Raw genomic sequence first — 20,738 nt, 5'->3', positions numbered from 1 at the left:
TTGCGTCATTTTTATTAGTACTAAGCTGAAATTTCTATGCCTAATAGCACGCATTGAATGCATTCTGAGTGACAAGCTCTATGTTTCATGTTTCTTTGTTTTTAAGAGGCTTTAAACTTTGCAGTTCATTCGCCTCCAGATGACAAGCTCTATTCTCTACGCATGAACACTAGAGACGGGCAAAACAGTTCAGTAGTCGCGACGGACACAGAAGATATTCGACGACTTTTCGCACTCAAATTCTCGGGAATGTTCGATAATGCCACGCTATCACCCGAAGAGGTATCGACAGCCGCCGGAAATGTTCCGGTTAATGAGGTTATGTTGAGCCGAATTCACGTTAACGATGAGTGTATTCTCAAGGCTGTGACCAAATTAAAGTCATCAATGTCAGTGGGTCCCGATGGGATACCTTCATTCGTATTAAAAAAGTGGGCCGAACCGCTGCTCGCCCCCCTCCGTCACTTGTTCGGCCTATCGTTGTTTAGTGGCAAATTCCATATCCTTTGGAAAACTGCGTATATATTCACGGTACATAAGAAAGGAGGCAAATCGAACATTGACATCTACAGGGAATTTCCAGCCTATGCACCACGTCAAAGATGTTTGAACTCGTAGTTCTACCATCTATGTGCATCGTTTTCTGGTATACCACAGGGCAGTCTTGTCCGCTTGTTTTTTTATGTCACTTCAACGATTGCAAAAATTTACTAAAGGGTCCACGATTACTTTACGCAGATGACTTGAAAATCTTTAGCCACATCAGATCGATCGACATGTTTCATCGCCATGTTCCTCCAAAGGCAACTGAACTCTTTTGTTGCTTGGAGGTGTAGTGCGTTAACGAGCTGGGTGTGCTTCTGGATGCAAAGCTCACACACAAGGATCACATCACATATATCGTTAACAAGGCATCGAGACAATTAAGCTTTATTCTTCGAACGACGAAAGCATTCACAGACATTTACTGTCTGAAGGCTATTTACTGTGGCCTCTTTCGTTCCATATTGGAGTATTGCTCTGCCGTCTGGAACCCGTACTACCAGAAAAGTGTGTACCGCATCGAAAACGTGCAACTACGGTTTATTCGCTTCGCTCTACGTTTACTACCGTGGCGAAATCTGCATATTCTACCCAACTATGAAAGCCACTGTCAGCTTATCAACTTAGACACTCTGGAAGTGCGTAGGAACACTGCCCGAACCATGGTGATAGCTGACGTTTTAACTTCAAGAATCGACTGTCCTGCAATTCTCCAAAGGACCAATCTTCTAGCAAGGCAACTTCGGAATACTGCGCTTCTTTGGTTTCCCATCCAGCGAACGATTTATAGTGCTTACGGTGCTGTTACAGGTCTGCTGCGCATTTTCAACCGTGTAGTCTCTATGTTTGACTTTAACTTGTTTCGTGTTTGTATCAAGCGTAAATTTTAAATATTTTTTAGACCTTGACTTTGGACAACTTCCTTAGGCAATGCAATTTTTTTATATATTTTATAGATTATTTACGTAAAGCAAATTTATATACCCAGACTACCATTGGGACTTCGAACCTGTTGGCGAATAAACATAGATAAATAAATAAACCTTGCAGCTCTGGTATGTTCCTACAATCGCAATACAAAAACTTCACGTTTTCACGCTACACAATTGCATATCATAGGGCGCTTTTGAACGTTCAGCAGTATAGTGAAATAGCACTATGCGTGACCGACCGAAGTATATTTGTGTGGTCCACTCTGTTAAGATTAAAAACATAGGTTAATGGGTTACTATCCACTGTCTAGTTCCTGAAGAGAAATAAAAACTGCATCACAACCCTCACACCTTTTAAATTCTCCTGTCAGCTAGTAGAGAAAACTATCAACGAGGAGCAGGCAGTTATTTTCCAACCGGGAAGGACTGAACAACAGTCTAATCTAGAGATGAAACGGGTATTCGGTAACTATCCGGTATCCAGCCTATCGTAGTGGACGAAGCGAAAGGAATACAATTTAACAATTTAATACAATTATAAGTTCTACTTAGAATTAATTTCCGAAAGAGTTGCACTATTGAAAAATTCTTCATTAGAAAAATGGATTTTTTTCATTCTATCAAAACATTTTCCCGTAGTGAAATGACCTATAGGAACGTTCTTCGAATCAAATAAATGCTGATTGATAAGGTTAATTACATTCACTATTGACTTGGTTGATAAAATACTGTGTTAATCTACAAAATAAATATAGAATAAATTGATTTTTTTGACGTGGGAATACGTCTAACCGGAGTATATGGGGGGTAAAATGAAAACCTAAACACAGAACATGCAGAAAAAAATAAAAGATTCCGAATGCTTATAACTCGAAAATTTCTTACTGGATTGGAAAAATGTTTGCATCAATTGATAGGGAATATTTATACGCTTCTGTCGCAACTAATAAAATGTTATTTTTTATTAAATAAAAAATTGAATAACTGTAAAATGTTAAGCGATATCTAAACGCCCTAACTGCCTCGTTTTGATTGGCCTGATTTACGGTTTCCCCAACACACCGATTTAAACCAAGCAGCTGTCAATAACGAACAACTTATCGACGAACAACGAAGGGGAAATCGTAAGATGTAAAGTCTCCATAAACGAAGGAAAAGGAGAAGAAGAACGGAGGGGAATATTTGCCTAGAGTAAAAACAGTGGATCTCGCTGAGGCAAACTTTCATTCTTCGTGAAGAAATCGACTGAACAACATCGTTACTGGGCGAGCTGGGCGGCGAGGGATCGAATGCCTTTTTCAAGGCAATGGGGGTGGAGGAGTAATATGGTGGATAAAGTAAAGTTTTCCAAGGGCCTTTTTAAAGGTTAGAGACGAATAAACTGAAGAAGTTTAAAGTCTCAAGTAAGGAAGAAAGGCAAACTTACAGTATCATTCTGTGTTCAAAGCAATGAATATCGCTTGTTCTTCCTTGCTTTGTATCATCATTGTCTTCGTATCGGATTGAGCTGTGGACGCGACCAAATTTCTCACTCGCTGATGTCTCTGACATTGCAATCATTACATCAAACTGATGCCATTCCATTAAGGTTCAGAAGAACATAATTAAATGGGGAATCATTAAACTAGGATATCATCAGCTCACCAAGAAAATAATTGTACACTCATACCTCGCTTTACGGCCCAGATACGTTCCACGGAAATTGGCCGCAAAGCCAAAAGCCGTATAAAGAATCAGTTGTATATCGGCGTCGAAAATAGCTTTTTGGCCGTTATAGCGAAACATTTTAGACCGTAAATCGAAAACATGCCTTAATTGAAGAGGGTCGTTAAAGCAAAATGCCGTATGAAGAGCGGCCGTATAGCGAGGTATGAGTGTACTGGAATTTTGTGTGTCATTTGGTTTCGCATGACAGTAGCAAAACTATCTCCACCAAGGATGAAGGCTAAGCTAATCGAGACCGGAAATAGAAAGGGCTTCTGTTAAGAAGAGCGCAAAGCGGATATAAGTGTGTGTGTGTGTATTTTTAGTTGCTTCAAGCCATCGATATATGGATATTTGTGTGCGTACGTGCGTGCTTCATAACCCGTACGTAAGAATAGAACATCTTCGTTAAAACCCCATTTGTATCTGCTCCCGTGTGCATTGGCCCTGTCGCGATGCAACAATCGCCTATTTTTGACGTAGGATTACGTCTTTCGGGAACATATTGAGGTACAAATTGAAAATCTAAAATCGAGCACATCGTGAAAATTGTCCAATTTCAAACGCTTATTGCTCAGTCATTTCATGATGGATTGATGAAATTTTTGCGTCAATCGATTTCGGCACTCCGTAACAATTTTTTATATTGAAGAAAATAATATATTTTATGAAACTGACTATCGAACAATTGAAAAATCTCAACCCCTATCCTAACGGAAACACCCACTTCTGATTGGTCGAAATTGACGACACATGCGGCGGGTCCCTAACAGAGACATCAAAACTAAGCTGCCTGGGGGAAATCGGCATTGCAAATACATGAAAGTAGGAGGAGTTTTCGTTCCTGCCGAAAAGTATTCCCTACCAGAGACATCAAAACCAAGGTGCCCGAGGGAAATCGACATTGCAAATATATGCAAGTCGGGGGTATTTTTATATTGCAAGTAAGGTGTGTATTACGATTAATTCTAGCAAATAAAATTAAAATTTGGAAACTAAATGTGGGTTGCTTCGTGAAATTTCATATCAATGACCGATCGTTTTAGCACAAGTGTAAGTGTAAAATTGTATATGGTAGCAGTTAAAAATGATTGATATATGAAACGATTTATTTCAATTTTCATAAATAAAAACCAAGGTATGTTCCCGCTCGAGAACGGGTCGTTTGGTTTAAGCTGTCTGTTTTGTTGTGTTAATTTTCACATTGGTGAGTTTTTTTCTTCATTTCATCCATACATAACACAGGAGGCATCTCGTCCAAAATCACAGAAGGCGGTTTTTATCATATCTCGTTCCACTTCTGTGTCTTTTATCTGATGCGCACCATTCAACGACTGTTTACCATCCTTCTGTCATCATCACTCGGTAAACTCTGGTGGAGTGAACAAACAATACCCAACAACCAAAAAAATGGCTCAAATCATAGTCAAAGAGTTTAACGATGTAATCATTCAAACATCCAAAATCAACAGAAAGCCTAACGGAATCCTACGTCAAATATGCGGTCGTGTCTCGGACACAACCCTCCTTTGACTTTTTATACTATGATTGACGATTGATTGCCGTTGCAATTTGCGCAGTCTTAATGATACATATAAACAAGAAGGGGAGATAGCAGGAGAGAAATATTTTCGCTAGGGTATTAGTAATGCAATGCATTGAACTGACGCTATCCACGCTATCAACCTACTATATTTTTTTCTTTCCAATATTATTAATCACTACACCTACACACAACAAGATAGCAACGAAACTTAGAATTTGAAGCTTCAAAATGACGTATATCCCATTTTAATGCGTCAGGTTTTCACGAAGTTCCAACATTTCTAAAATCACTTTAAAATTTCAACCATTAATTTTTTTTGTCGAGTGTAGAATTAACGACAGAGTATTGCATACAAGGAATAAGATTTAGAGGATTTTCATTTAAAAATTATTATTGCAGTATTATTTGAATCCTATTAACATTTCTTTCATGTTACACCGGCTATTACCATGATAGGTACACTTATGGCGAAACTCCAGGAACACTACTACCATAATAGGTACATGACAGTAACATTTTCAAACAAGTATTTTATTGAATTTAGTCGATTAATCATCAAAATATCAGTGGGAATCTTCAAAAACTGGGTTCAAACTGCTAGAAAAATATACTTTTATATACTTTTGAACTAAAAAAGAGTAGTTATTCGCGAGTTTCTGTAAGTTGGTGACACATTCCCTTTATAATTGGTACACCTACCCTAGACATTAATTATTTCCTAGATTTTTTGAACCAAAAATAGGAGATTGTCCACGTGGACAAGGAAGAAAGATATAGGGTATTGTCAATGTCCACTCTTGTTCACAAAGGGAGAAGGGGCAATCTAAAACCGTGCCTTTTCGGTCCATGTGGTATGTGGACAACCTCTTACAGGTATTCTAATCATCCTGTAGTTATGCACAATATTCAATGGAGTGAAGGTTCAGTTCCAATATAAAAAATGGGTGGGTTATATCTATGATATAACCGCAAGGCTGACGTGGGACCACCTTAGCTTAGCAATCCTTTGTTTGTATTGATTTAATTATTGATTCAATGAAACAGTTTCCGAATTTAATTGAATTCAATATATTTGCTTTGTGGGTAAAAAGATTGTTTAATACCATGTGAGGTCAATTCATGCATTTGGATGGATTATGTCAGGCTTCCATGTTTCACAAAAAACACTGCGTCCGGAATAAACATGTCCACACTGCTGTTCACAGTTTTGTGTTTGAGTACAAACATGATTTTTTCGTACCTATGTTAGAAAATGTGACATGTTTGTATTCGTGGTATGTTTGGACATACGATGTTTAATCCCAATGTTTCACATGATGTTCGAACATGGTGTACAGTTTCTCTTGCATTTTCACCCCAAGCACCGGAAGTGCGTAGAGTAGAAGAAGCGAATCGGACACCACACCACCACCACTCAACGCGTGGTGTGTTGGTATGTTGACATGGAATAAATGCTTTCCTTTCATTACAATGGGTGCTTCATCAAAAATATTGGGCAAATAAAATAAACCTCTTTTTCTGTTCTGAACAAAATAAACATCGATTGATATGAGAGTTTTTCACATTTGATATCATTATTTAGTGCACGCATCAATTTATATATTGAATTCATGTAACATTCGCTATTATTAGCTATTTGAACAAGTACTAAAATTGAATTATTCAGCAGTGACATGTTAGGCGTGACGCTAACCACTCGACCACGGGAGCAACAATTTTGGCTGGATCTTTGAATACAAATGGCCAATACTGCTTGTTCGCGACGATCGCGACCCGAGCTATAAAACGAGCGGAGAAGAGGAGAAGAAAGGATGATGCAATCGCATGCACACATAGCATATGTAGTGCAGTGTAAGTGTAGCTTTTAGTTTTTTCCTTCATTCAGTTTGTGATAACATCGAGAAATTAATGGTGTGTTTTAGCCGCTGAAATTTCTCTGCTGGTTCTGCTGTGTGCCGCTGAAGGTTGCATCTAAAACTAATTTTTGGGTAATTTTTTTTTTGGTCAGCATTTGTACGACGTCGCCCGCTATGCAGTCGGCTCCCCAGACTTTAATTGCCAACATGCACGCAAAAAAATAGAAAGCTTCTTTCTATTCAGAGAATGTTTTCTTTGAACGAAACCAAGGATTATTTAATCAGACTTGCAAAATGTGCATGAACGATCTATAAACTTTTACTTAGTCGCGGCAATACATACACACACTCTTTACAAATACACGGGCCGAAGATTGTGCAGTCCACTGATGATCCAACAAGAGCCAAAGGTTGTACCGCTCATGACAACTCTACACGAGCTGATGATTGCGCCGGCTAGTGATCATTCTATCCTCGATTCCTCGAGTCGAAAAAGACGCACCACGCTAGATATGGGGTGCAGACTAGGGGGTCGTTGCTGATTAATGGTCAGCTGCATCCCAATAGGAAGTATCCCATGTCGGGCACACGTACAGAGCACTGTAGACTGCAACATCCCAATTATGAGAACACTTGTAATACTAACCTCGAGCCAACCGCGAGTAATCGGTTACATATTACTAACATAGTTGTAAGCAAACATTGTCAAAATATCGAACTCCCGGCCCCGTTAGGCTGACGCCATATGAGCCTTAATAAAAATATATATTTTGGTGCATGAACTTATACACTGAGAGAAATAATTAGTAAATATAACGAATTTTTTGGTAAATACTACCAATCTATAGTCATTTTCGACCGTACTAATAAACACATATGTCAAGCAGAACCATGATTCGGAAGCCCAATATCGGCTACATTTTCTCGCCGAAAATGCACGTATCAGAATTATATCCTTATTATACCTCCGTATTGCCTTATGGGAACAATGAAAATGGTTAATACGCGCTTTTCTCACCAATTTTCAGATATGACTTACTAATGTTATCGAGTAAAATATACTAATCTCTGGTAGGGATGCGGGTTTGTTGACAATACGTACAAAAAATTTGTACATTCTACTAATTTTGCATTACCAAATGTATTTAGTAGTTTTCGACCGAGGATTTTTCTAAGGGTAGCCTCTTAGGCTAGGCGCAAATTGAGACGCGTATGGCGCGAGTAACTTGGCGCGATATAGCGCATGTCTTTGTGGCTAATGAAAACAGATGGAAAGGCGCAAATTGGTCAGATGACGCGAGATGGAGGAGCGCTCGTGAGACGCGACTCGCTCGACGCTGTGGCTGAGCCACAGTTTCTCGTGCTGCTCATGCTGGTTGTGTTGGTTGTGTTGGTGAACAATCATATAGCGCCGTGAGTCTGACACTGTAAGGTTGTACCGGTCGGTCGGAAGGTTGTGTTAGTAAATAAATATATCGCACAACTCTGTGTGAATCAGACATTGTATGCGAGTGGCACGACATTTACACCAAACTGCGACTCAATATGCGCTCCACCACGCTACGTTTGTGGCACGTATGAGTCGTGTTGATAGTCTCGTGTTTGCTTACGAGCGCTATACGCTTCTCAATTTGCGCCTAGCCTTAGTTCGTGCAATTTTTGAAATGCGAACTAAATTTCAAGTTCGTTTCTGTGAAAAAGTATTCTACGAAGAAATGTTTTGGGATGAATAATTTTTTTCCGTGTATGAAAAGAAACGAAACGAAAGCAATGAATACTGCGACATCGGGTGATATGTTTGTACATGATGTTCTTGAATTATAAACATCGTGTTTGTTTTCACATGTCTATGTTTGTGTATCATTGTTCGTGTTGGGGATAGACACTCAACACTAGCGAGAATCATGTTCGAATTCAAACAAAAACATGGAATTTTCACATCGCGTGGACATGTGTAAGTGTTTTTCGGAAGACTGGATTATGTTCTTCGTTACAAGTAAATTAAATGACAGTCCTTTTACGTTTAGTATGATGACATCTTGTTTTTGATGTCTGTGTTGGTCAAACACATTTCAGTCGGAACAAAAATGCCCCCGATTGGCATGAATTTGCAATTCCGAGTCCCCCAAACACCTTCGTTTAGAAGTCTGTAATAGGTAAACACATTTCAGCCGTAATAAAAATGCCCCCGAATTGCATGTATTTGCAATGCCAGTTTCCCGTCGCTCCTTGGATTTAAAGTCTGTGTTAGAGCACCCGCAGACTGCAGACTGACTTGTAGGTCGATAGTTCGGTCGGCTTCTTAATCAGTATGGAGAGGTATGCATGTGCGCACATTACACCGATTCAGTTGGGTCGGTTTTTGCATCAGTAGGCCGATCCGACCAAACACTGTCGGCTGAAAAAAAAGTCTGTAGTGTGCGGGTGCTCTTAGAGAAACACATTTCAGTCGGAAGAAAAATACACCCGATCTGCATGAATTTGTAATGCCAATTTCCCCAGGCACCTTGGTTCTGAAGTTTGTGTTGGAGAAACACATTTCAGCCGGAACAAAAATGCCCCCGACTTGCATGTATTTGCAATACCAATTTCCCCACGCTCCATGGATTTGAAGTATGTGTTAGGGAAACACATTTCGGTCGGAATAAAAATGCCCCCGACTTGCATGTATTTGCAATGCCATTTTCTCCACGCTCCTTAGGGTGGGTTTAGACTAGGGATATATTCATGTGAAGAAATATAATGAGATTTATAGAAATCGCATCAACCGTTTACACTAGCGTGAACTTCTATAATGAATATATTCATATTTTCGGTGAATTTATTCACCTAAAGTAGAACTGCATCCAACTTTAGTGATTTCTCACCAGTGAGAAATTCACAAGCGTTTACATATGCTGAATTTATTCAAGTTATATATACCTCGAATAAGTGTATCATATTTATTCTCACCCGTTTACACCTATTTTCACGTGAATAAATCCATCTATAGCTATAGATCTCCCTAATGTAAACCCGCCATTAGATTAAAAGCCTGTGTTAGAGAAATACATTTCAGACGGGAGAAAAATACACCCGACCTGCATGAATTTGTAATGCCAATTTCCCCAGACACCTTGGTTCAGAAGTTTGTGTTGGAGAAACACATTTTTTTACCTATTATTAAATGCCCCCGACTTGCATGCATTTGCAATACCAATTCCCCCACGCTCCATGGATTTGAAGTCTGTGTCGGAACAAAAATACCCCGACTTCGATGCAAATGCAAAGCGGATTCCCCCAGGCACATTGATTTTAAAGTCCGTGTTAGGGAAACACAGCTCGGTCGGAACAAAAATACCCCCTACTTGCATGTATATTTGCTAAGCGGATTCCCTCAGGTACATTGATTTTTAAGTCTGTGTTCGGGAAACCGTAAATCGGGCCAATCAAAACTAGGCAGATAGGGCGTTCAGATATTTTATTTATTGCGATAGAAGCATATAAATATTCCGTATCAATTGATGCAAACATCTTTCCGATCCAGTAAGAAATGTTCGAGTTATAAGCATTTGGAATCTTTCATTTTTTGTTCTGTGTTTAGGTTTTCATTTTACCCCCCATGTACTCCGGAGAGAATCTTGGTCATTCGTCGTGAGCAGACGTGTTTTCGGTATCTCCGTTTTTGCTGTGGAAATATAGCGTTCTCCGGTGAAAAAGTGTGGTTCCACTTACAGGAAATCTACTACTTAAGTAGGAAGTGTCTTTTCCTGCAATAGTGTAGTGTCGTCATGTGGAATTTCATAAAATGATTCCGAATTTCAAGTTTTTTTTTCATGACGAAGACCGCTGATGCAATCATTTATCGAACCGGTTGAAGCATGTTCGTGCAGTTCTGTATATGTGTTTTACTTCGTGCTAATCGAGGTGCGTGTTGGTGTGCGTATCGTAGTGAAACCATATGAGTGAATACCACCATAAGAGAAATTGCAGGAAGTGCAACATGATGAGTTGGTTCTGGAGCTAAGTTTTCAATTATTTTCATTCTCATACACATACTACAATACATGTAAATGCAGGGGTTCGGTTGCCATATGGCAGACAAAATACGCTCCATGGATTTGTATCCAGCCGTACATTAACCCTTTCCCGTACAACATCGAGTCTCACTCGTGGGTACTTGCATAACATAGGGCGCTAGAACGCTCAACAGGCTAGTGAAATCACTTCATGTGTGACGTATTAAATAATACGGGAAGGGGTTAACGAGGTTCTAAGCTTGGGAAAGTTTTTATCGTGGTGCTGTGTTTGTTTTCTTTCAGTGTTTGAATTATAGTTGGCTAGTGGGATGAACTTTGAACGATATAAATATTTTGTACACATGCATCTAAAGATTTCTAAGACACTTTAATAATGCCTCGAGAAATACATACTTGTTATTGGGATTTTATGTTTTAAATTTGTCATTTACGTCTCATATTTTTTGCGTCAATTATTGGAATTCAGTGGCTTTAGTTTTGTTTTGTGAATTGTTCTTTAAATTTTCGTGTTTTAGAGAAGTTTCATCGGCTACCTTCTCAGGTTTCCCAGAATTTCAATTAAAAATACGTGCGATGAATAGTAGAATATATAGATGATCCAATGAATTTTACAACTTTCCCTTTTTAGGATACATAAAGATAATCTACATGGCAGTGTCAAATGAGATTTTTGGATTTTCGTTTCGTCGAATGGTCAATAGTTTCCGTTTACATAATCACATCACTTACCACAGTGAATCCTGATTGTTCTTAACCATTCCCACTAACAACTATCCCTTCCATGATAAACGCTAGGGAACCACGCTATAGAGGCGACCCTTCTGGCCTTCGGTCGGCGAATATCATACTAATATTCCTTCCCTTCCCCTGGTGACTGTAAGGACGTGACCAGCGTCGTTATTGACCATTCAAAGCTCGAATCACCGAGAATTGCACAACGAGAATGATTTGCTAGTCCCAAGCGTCATTCTGTGTGTTCTTTGTGCAATTTGGTTGGTTCAGGTCAATTACGGAGAGCAACTACGAATTGTACAGTCTACCCAAGCTCAAGCTCAAGCTCAAGCTCATTTTACCCCCCATGTACTCCGGTTAGACGTAGTTTCACGTCGATATACACTTTTGTCGTATAAGTAGCACATTCTCACAAACAATTTTCAATTTTCAAGAAAAACAACACCTGGATTTCATAAATATCTCAAAAAATATTTTATTTAATAAATCGTTTATTTTTACAGGCTCAATTACATAAGTTTTAAGGAGCCAAACTCCTAACTGTATTGTTACTAGTACAGTAATTTACATTTAATGTGACATTTTGCTTATTGGGTAGACCTGTAAAGCGACACGTTTAATTGGACATTTCGACCTCTATTTGGACATTTTTGTAAACATCGAGTTCTGGGCCCAAATTATGGCCCCACATTGAAAGTCGCCACCAGACGTCGACACTGTACCACTCTCATCGCCAATGTCCAATTACAGGTCAAAATCGCCTTCAATGCGACACTGAGTGGTGCCTCGGCATGTCTCATTATATGTAAATTACTGTATATATAAACATTTTTCCTTAATTCTAATATTTAGAATGAGGAAAACCGATTACTCGCTTAAAAAATCCTTACAAATCGGGAAAATATTGTCTAACAATATCAATGCTAGTGTATGGATTGCGATGTAGCTGTCTATGTATGTTGGGTTCCAGCTAACACCCAATATTGTTTAACAAACCGGTTGACATTTCATTTTGATTGAAATAAAGAGCAAAAGAATGGGTTCACTTCAGTGAACGGTCAGTTTCTCAAACGTTTATCAAAGGTAAACAATTCTGCCTACCTCTACGGTCCACAGCAGATGATGACTGGCACTAATATAGGGATTACTCAAATGCATTTGTTTACCTGCAGTTTCCGTTGTGCGATACGGACACCTCACAAACACATACACTCCCTCTTTGTTTAGATAGCGACACCAACACATATCAGTAGACGCATGCGCGCAAACAACCCCTTCGAAATGAACAGCATTAGCTCTATCTTTTTCGTTCCAATGTGGTCTACCCGCGAAGCAAGTCAAAATATTTTCTTGCGAACTCGCTCCGACTCATGGTCACATGATTGAGAACCCATACCAGCGGAGACAGTCTTCAGGGTGACTACACCTCGGTTTAAAAATGCTCCGCCATGGTGGTGATATTTGTTCCTTCTGTGTCATTCCTTTGACAACTCGCTGCGCTAAATCAACGACGTGATAAAAAAAAAAAAGTATTACACATCCTGCTTGCCTTCGCCGTTCTGCTTGTGTGCCTAGGGTGTTTGTTTCCTTCGTATCATCTGTGTGACGTCGTCCGTCGTGATGTGATATTTTTTCCTGTTTCAAAAACTCTCTTCTACTCTTCCTGTGTGTACTTCACAATATGGCATAAGGTGGCATTTGTGTGTGGTATCTCCAAAGACAATAAACTGATAACCGAAACGATCTTGAATACTCATCCTCTCTACACGAACCGCAGTGAGATCCTGCAGCAGGAGCAACAGCAGCGAATTTCGAGATTTGGAGATGAGTAGTTACTCATCGCCACCATCGCCCTCGAATCAGCCCGCATCGAGGAAGGAAACCAGTCACGATATAACAACGGCGAACAATGGAGCGCCTGTGGTGAGCCAGAAAATCGATAACAGCAGTCAGTCAGCAAAACACACAACAAATAGGGCACAACTAGCGAATGAAACTGCATTGAAGATTAGTTCTGACAATAGTGTTTGTGGTGGGAGCAGCAGCAGCAGTGGTAGCAGTATTGGGATCGGTGTTGGTGAACCCCACAGGATGAATATCAACGAGTCGGACGAAGGGATCGTCGAGTCTGCAGTGTTGGGGAACTCCCAGGCGGCTCTCAACGAGGAGCGGCTGCGGCGGAAGCTGCAGTTTTTCTTCATGAACCCAATTGAGAAGTGGCAAGCGAAGCGACGATTTCCGTATAAATTCGTCGTTCAAGTCATCAAAATAGTGCTGGTCACTTTGCAGCTGTGTTTATTTGCACATTCCAGATATATGCACGTAAATTACACCTGGGACAACACAATCACGTTCTCCCATCTGTTCCTGCGGGGGTGGGATATTTCGATGGAAGTGAGCAACTATCCGCCCGATACGGGTCCCCTTTCGGTGTACGTGATTGATGATTTTTTCGAAACCATCGATTATGCCATCGATGGATATGCTAACCTTTCGGAGGCGATAGGACCGTATTCCTACCCGAACGAGGACAACACAATGCCTCCGATGCAGTTTTGCTTGTATCGATACAAGGATGGCACCATTTTCGGGTTCAACGAAAGCTACGTGTTTAATCCGGAGATCGATTCGTTGTGTCTGGACTTGGATGGCAACGTGACGGCCGTTGGCAGTCGAGACTTTCTGCATCAGAAAGATATCCACATCAATTTCTCGGCGCTGGTCAAAGCCGAGCTAAAGTTTTCAATAAAAACGGTCAACTTCAAAGCGGCCGGTCCGATCACAGCTCCCGACTGCTATCGGTTTGATATCCTCATACTGTTTAACAACCAGGATCACGATGGCCAGATGACGCTACGACTGGAAGCGGAACCAACCCGGCTTGTGTGCCACGGCGATGTGGAGTTCATCAAAAATTCGCGAATCGAAGACGCACTTCGAAGTGTGCTCAACATTCTGGTGATTCTGATTTGCATCATTTCCTTTGTCCTGTGCGCTCGAGCCATCTTCCGGGCGCAGATACTGCGCGTTATCACCTGTGATTATTTCATCCGAACATACGGCCGAGATCTCACCACCGAAGGAAAATTCGAGTTCATCAACATGTGGTACATTATGATCGTGCTGAACGATGTGCTCCTCATCATTGGCTCGGCCCTGAAGGAGGAAATCGAACAGAAACACTTCATCGCAGACGATTGGAACGTTTGCTCGCTGCTGCTGGGAATCGGAAACCTGCTGGTTTGGTTTGGAGTTCTGCGCTATCTCGGGTTCTTCAAAACGTACAACGTTGTGATATTGACGCTGAAGAAAGCGGCACCGAAAATAATGCGTTTCCTGCTCTGTGCCCTCCTGATCTATGCTGGCTTCACCTTCTGCGGCTGGCTCGTGCTCGGTCCCTATCACATCAAGTTCCGATCGCTGTCCACTACCTCGGAGTGCCTGTTCTCGCTGATTAACGGCGACGATATGTTCGCTACGTTCAGCATTATGTCGGAGAAATCGCTGATGCTGTGGTGGTTCTGTCGGATCTATCTGTATTCGTTCACCAGCCTGTACATCTACGTGGTCCTCTCGTTGTTCATCTCGGTCATCATGGATGCATACGACACGATAAAAAAATACTACAAGGATGGATTCCCCCAGTCTGATCTGCGAATGTTTGTGGGTCCGTACGATCCGAACGATTTCTCGGCCGGAGTGTTCCGAGATGATGAAGGCGAAATCGAGAGTATGACCTTCGGCGAATCGCTGAAGCGGATAGTTTTCTGCTGCTGGCGTGAACCGAACCGTGGTCCCACTGGTTACACGTCTCTGCTGGAAAAGTCTATCTCCTCGTCCGGAGGTTATATGCCCTAGACCTAGTTGTAAGCTTGTTTTATGCGTTATTGTAACATATCACACACTGGTTAACCGAATAAATACGTAGGCATAATTGGAACCAAAAATAGTGATAAACGATATTGTTGTTATGTTATGCCGCTCAAATTTCTCGAAGAAGGAATTGAATAAAGTTTTAGAAAATGAATTATCACAAATTGTATATAAAATTTTGCTCTGTTGCTCTGTATCATTTACGATTGTGGATCGAAACGCGTATGAATAAATTTTAAGTTCGATGTTGCTGTTTTTTTTTCCATGAAGTATCACCGATTCCAGTGGGATATGTGGGCCATTGCTTTAGGTAGGATGTTGACTTTCTACCATTCAGAACTGCATCGTATCATATCCATATCTACGCAATTTTTTTCAAATTCCTAGACCTCCTATCCTAGACTCTGCTCGTGCGTGTCAATGGGCCCTATTGTAGAAATCGGGGCGATAAGAATTTTGCTCGTTAGCTCCATTTTACTATTATAGATATCGAGCAATTCGATTGCCTCGAGCAAGTGATGGCTATCGGTGCAGTTTTCAGAATTTTTCGAGTTGTTTGGTGTGCTTGTGGCATACCTTCAGAGAATTATTTAGTTTTGGTTTACGTCCCTGATACTTTCCCTTGGGAATCATTTCGGAAACGCCTAAATATATGCAATCGCAACACATGAAATTCGAGCACGGTATGAGATTATCTCGATTTACAAAATACGAGATTTTGCTCGGAGTGATAGTAATAGTAATTGTATCGAATCCTCGATTTGAATTATTGTAGGGTTTGTGACTAAACGAAGGCAGTAACAACTTAATTATAGTTTAATTGTACATTTATTGTATAACGGTAATACATGAATGTTTCCTCGTTACGATCTTATACTTCAATGACGGAAAGCCTTTTTTCACCTTTCTTCTGTGCTGTGAGGTTGGTAGCTTGTCGGTAACAGTGTTGCTAAACTGCTGGTCATACATATCTTACACCCTCGCACTAATTCTTTTTTAATTTATTATTGTAAAGTGAATTTACTTCAGTCAAGAGCATCTGTAACAAATCAAATATATCATCAGAAATTTTACTTTTCTATAATTCTGCCTGCACGGTCCCTAAATCTCCAATTTCCCCTTTCGAACCCTGCTACCTCCAACCCCAGGACACTATCATCTGACGATATCGACGCTTCTGTTTGATGCTAAGATAAGATCAGACAATAGGGGGTCATTTACGGACCAATATTCTGTCAGATACGGACCAAATTTCTGTCAGTCGTTCTGATTTCTGATTGGCTGATTTCGATAAATTTTGTAATCAAAGCCGATTTTTTTGAGTGTTGCCAATAAAAATAAATAGCGTTGGATTTGTATTAATTTGGAAATGGTGAATTTAATGAATATTACGATATTTAGTTTAAAGGAAATGTGAAGGAATTATATGCAAGTTTATGTATGTGTTTTTTCACAATGGCAAAAACTCATTTGTCAATTTAGCTTCGTTAGGTCCCTAATGCGATTTCATATTTCGGGATATAATTTCCATTGCTAAGAAGAAATGGAAAGCCTCATCATTCACTATGCAGATGGGAGAGTTGTTAGCTCTAGCTCGTAAATATGAAAAAAGAGATGGTTGATACTATCCAGGTTGTGTTTTGCTGACTACCAATTGTTACACTGCTGACATGTTCTTTCCCGCTGACTAAAGAGCTACGAATTTTGTTCTGTTCTGTCGAGGAAAGTTTTCGCTTCATCGACGGTGTACTGATAGTCGAATTCAATATTCATGTCATCCACATTATCACTTAAATTAGATGGAGCTGAAATTCGATATGATGTCGATGCTGCTTCACTGTCCATCAATTTCTGGGCTAAACATTCTTCTCGCTGCTTTGATAGCAAGTCCATCAATCCAACAAGATGTTTTTGTGTATCGGCTGTATGCGAAGCATTGGGTACTACGGTCATGTATTGCGAAAGAGTCACGATTTTCAAGTTGTTTCTGAATTACAATGAAGTTGAGCGCCGTTGTTTTGCGCGAATCAACGAGAAAAGATTCTCCAGACAATCTTGGACGAGTTGTTATGGATATCATTATTATATTATAGATGTGGGTATTTACAAGACTTATTTTATCCTTTTTCCTTTTTGAGATTGCCTTATTGAAAATATGCAAAATCATGAAATTCGCACCAACCAAATGTTATGATTCATAAAAACAGAAATTAAAAAAATCCGAAATTTTCTAATATTTGGCAACTCTGGCATCTTAATGTCATGGCTTCGTTTTTGTACGACGAAGAAGAGTAAGAAGCCAATTGTCTCATCTTGTCTAAGGTTTGGTGGATTGGTTAGTTCGTTATTTCCTTGAATTCATCCTCCCTTCCCAATTATACAGTATTACTTGATTACTTGAGCGACGAATCAAAATTTTGTACATGCGTCGTTAAAATCCAAACTACACGCACGCAGAAATAGCAAAATCGTTGAATGTGGCCAAATCAACCGTCACCAAAGTAATAAAAGTGTTCGGGGAACGTTTGTCGACAACTAGAAAGCCTGGATCTGGGGGAAATCGAAAACCGGGAGCCGCAGTGACGAACAGAAGAGTGGCTAGTGCTTTCAAGCGCAACCCCAACCTCTCCGTTCGAGATGTCGCAAATAAGTTGGGAATAACGTCTACAACCGTGCATGAAGCTAGAAAACGATCCGGACTATCGACTTATAAGAAGGTAGTGACTCCAAATCGCAACGATAAGCAAAACCTTACGGCAAAAACAAGATCTCGGAAGCTGTATACGACATTGTTGACAAAGTTTGTTTGCGTGGTAATGGACGACGAAACCTACGTCAAGGCAGACTTCAGACAGCTTCCTGGACAAGAGTATTATACAGCAACCGGAAGGGGAAAGGTGGCAGACATTTTCAAGCATATTAAACTATCAAAGTTTACCAATAAATATCTCGTTTGGCAAGCTATCTGTACCTCGCTTGAAAAGCGACATTTTCGTTGCAACCGGGACCGAAATTTACGTGAAAGAGTGTCTTCAAAAGCGTTTGCTGCCTTTCCTGGAGAAACATGACTTGTCTGTGCTGTTTTGGCCAGATTTGGCATCCTGCCATTATGGAAAAAAGGCCATGGAGTGGTATGCCGCTAACAAGATGCAGGTTGTGCCCAAGGATAAGAACCCTCCCAACACACCAGAACTTCGCCCAATCGAAAAATGTTGGGCGATAGTTAAGCAGAACCTTAAAAAGGCCCAAAAAACTGTTAGCAGCGAGAAGCAGTTCAAAGCAAACTGGCATTCTGCGGCGAAGAAAGTGGATAAGGTGACTGTACAAAATCTGATGGCAGGCGTCAAACGAAAGGCTCGCCAATTTGGACTAGGTCGACCGGAATCTTAACTGAGCATTTTTCCTTTTTTTATACATATTGAACTTCAAAAAGAAAGATACTTTGATTTTTTTTAAATAATCAAATAATCGATTTACACGCAATTTAGTTTGACCACTTTTTGATCCGAACACCCTTTATTAGGCGTACACTGGTCCTTGATTGATTTATCAGCTTTCCTATTGGATATTTTGGCTTTTTCTGGAAATGAATATGGGCACGGTGAAAACAAGCTAGTGGTTCCCTCGACCGATGATAATAGAGCAGCTGTTACGTATGTTTTTTTTTGCAGGTGCCAATCCACTATCAAACAGGGTTGGGTTGAACTGCTGCTTTGTGTTATTTTGAAGGATATCGTCTCGATTTTCGCGTGAGTCCTTTTTTATTCGATTCAAGTGTCGCTTGATCAATCTTCCTGAGTAATCTAATTGCACCTGGTAGTATCGATCTCAAAGCACTTCTGTAACCACTGCTGATTCCCAAGCTTCTTTATTAGGATTTGTATAGTCTCGTACCACGACCTGATCTCCAACGCTGAAAACAGCTTCCCTAGTTCCAGCATAATGTTTCATCTGAACTTTTTGCATCTGTTCGAAATTGGTTTTGGCAGCTTCTTCGCTATCCGTGCCTTGCAAGCGATTTGGTATCATAAATTCCAACGAACTACGTATGAATCCAGTTGAGCAATGCACTGCCTTCCTACAGCCCATCAAAAAGGTGACAACTATATTGTGAACATTCATATTCTTCATATTCATATTCTGCTGCTGTTTTTGCTTCTCACTGGAGCGGTGTTGCTAGTAAAACTATGCGGTCTATATGAATATACACATTTCAAGGGATAGCGGCGTTAAAAATGGAAAATATAATCTGACTACCCTTCCCTTAGCCTCTATCGAGCTAAACAATCATATAGTTTGCACTCTCTGAGACTTAAAAATCAGGATCTGCTACATTAGCTGAATATGAATCTTTCGCTTTGCGTTGTCCGTATGATCCTGCTGTTTCATGATGCATGGAGAGGTCGCTATGCATATGTTAGAGGCAAAGAAGAAAATAAGCTTTCTGCACTGAAAGCGTATATGATAGCTTTGCTTGCATGCTGGTGTGCAATGAAGTGCGAGCCGATGCAGAGTTGTCTCGTTCTCTTTTGTGTCGTGATTTGCAGCACATAACAACAATAGAATACCGCTGGGGGAAATGTTTCCTGAAAGATCATATTTGAACGAACGAAAGCGATTTTTTCAATGAGTGGATCATTTGGCAAACACTGACCACTCTACAATCACGCTTCACCACGCCATACTCCAAGGAAAGTTCCTGTATAAACTTTGCATATGGATTGTGCTCAATCGTTGAACAACCTTTTAACACCTGGATCACGTTGCTTAGACTTTCATCTCTTGACGACTCTTTCAACAATTTTGGCAAACTCAATAGTCCGTATTCATCAGTGTTAATAGACTTTAAATAGGGATCCTCTTCTTTCCAAACCTTCCAAGACTCAACCGGAAACCGGGATGGATAATCAACAATATTCGATTGAGATCAAACATGTGCTATATCATAACTAAAACCGGATAAAAAAATGAGCCCATCTCTGCATTCTGCTAGCCGCGATAGGAGGAATACCCTTCTTCGGATTAAAGATGCTCAGTAACGGCTTGTGATCCGTTCGGGTACGGAACTGATTGCCAGCCAAAAAAAATAAAAAAAATATAGGAGGTTGTGTTCAAGACACGACCGCATTGTTGACGTAGAACTACGCTTTGGTTTAATTCAAGTCGCTTGTTTATAATTGCAGATATTATTTTATAATGCTACACAAATTTTGAAATAACCATTCTACCAGTTTGGTCGCCCTGAAATGTTTTTTGACGTAGGATTACGTCCTTCGGGAACATATTTGGGTACAAATGGAAAAATGAAAATCGATCACGTCGTGAAAAATGTCCAATTTCAAACGCTTATTACTCATTCATTTCATGATGGATTGGTGAGATTTTTGCATCAAACGATTCCGGCACTCCATAACAATTTTTCACACTGAATAAAATAGTATTTATCATGTAACTAACTATCGAACAATTGAAAAATCTCAACCCCTATCCAAACAGAGATACCCAGCGCTGATTGGTCGAAATTGACGTCATT

The 20,738-nt window shown here is 40.2% G+C and overlaps 2 protein-coding genes across 9 annotated transcripts in view; both read left to right on the top strand.

Moving 5' to 3' along the window:
* The window catches only part of LOC129771754 (potassium voltage-gated channel subfamily H member 6), a 405,800-nt gene that overhangs the window by 109,762 nt on the left and 275,300 nt on the right, over positions 1-20,738 (top strand). The gene's annotated exons all lie outside the window — the stretch shown is intronic.
* LOC129771757 (mucolipin-3-like) lies at positions 12,776-15,450 on the top strand. The gene is made up of 2 exons (XM_055775767.1): positions 12,776-12,861; positions 13,110-15,450. Coding segments are annotated over exons 1-2 (2,082 nt in total). The 5' UTR covers positions 12,776-12,860; the 3' UTR covers positions 15,191-15,450.

The sequence above is a fragment of the Toxorhynchites rutilus genome, chromosome 2 (genome assembly GCF_029784135.1).
Source record: "Toxorhynchites rutilus septentrionalis strain SRP chromosome 2, ASM2978413v1, whole genome shotgun sequence".
Classification (NCBI taxonomy): domain Eukaryota; kingdom Metazoa; phylum Arthropoda; class Insecta; order Diptera; family Culicidae; genus Toxorhynchites; species Toxorhynchites rutilus.
Note: the sequence above shows the minus strand (reverse complement) of the source record. Positions and strands in the feature narration are given on the sequence as shown.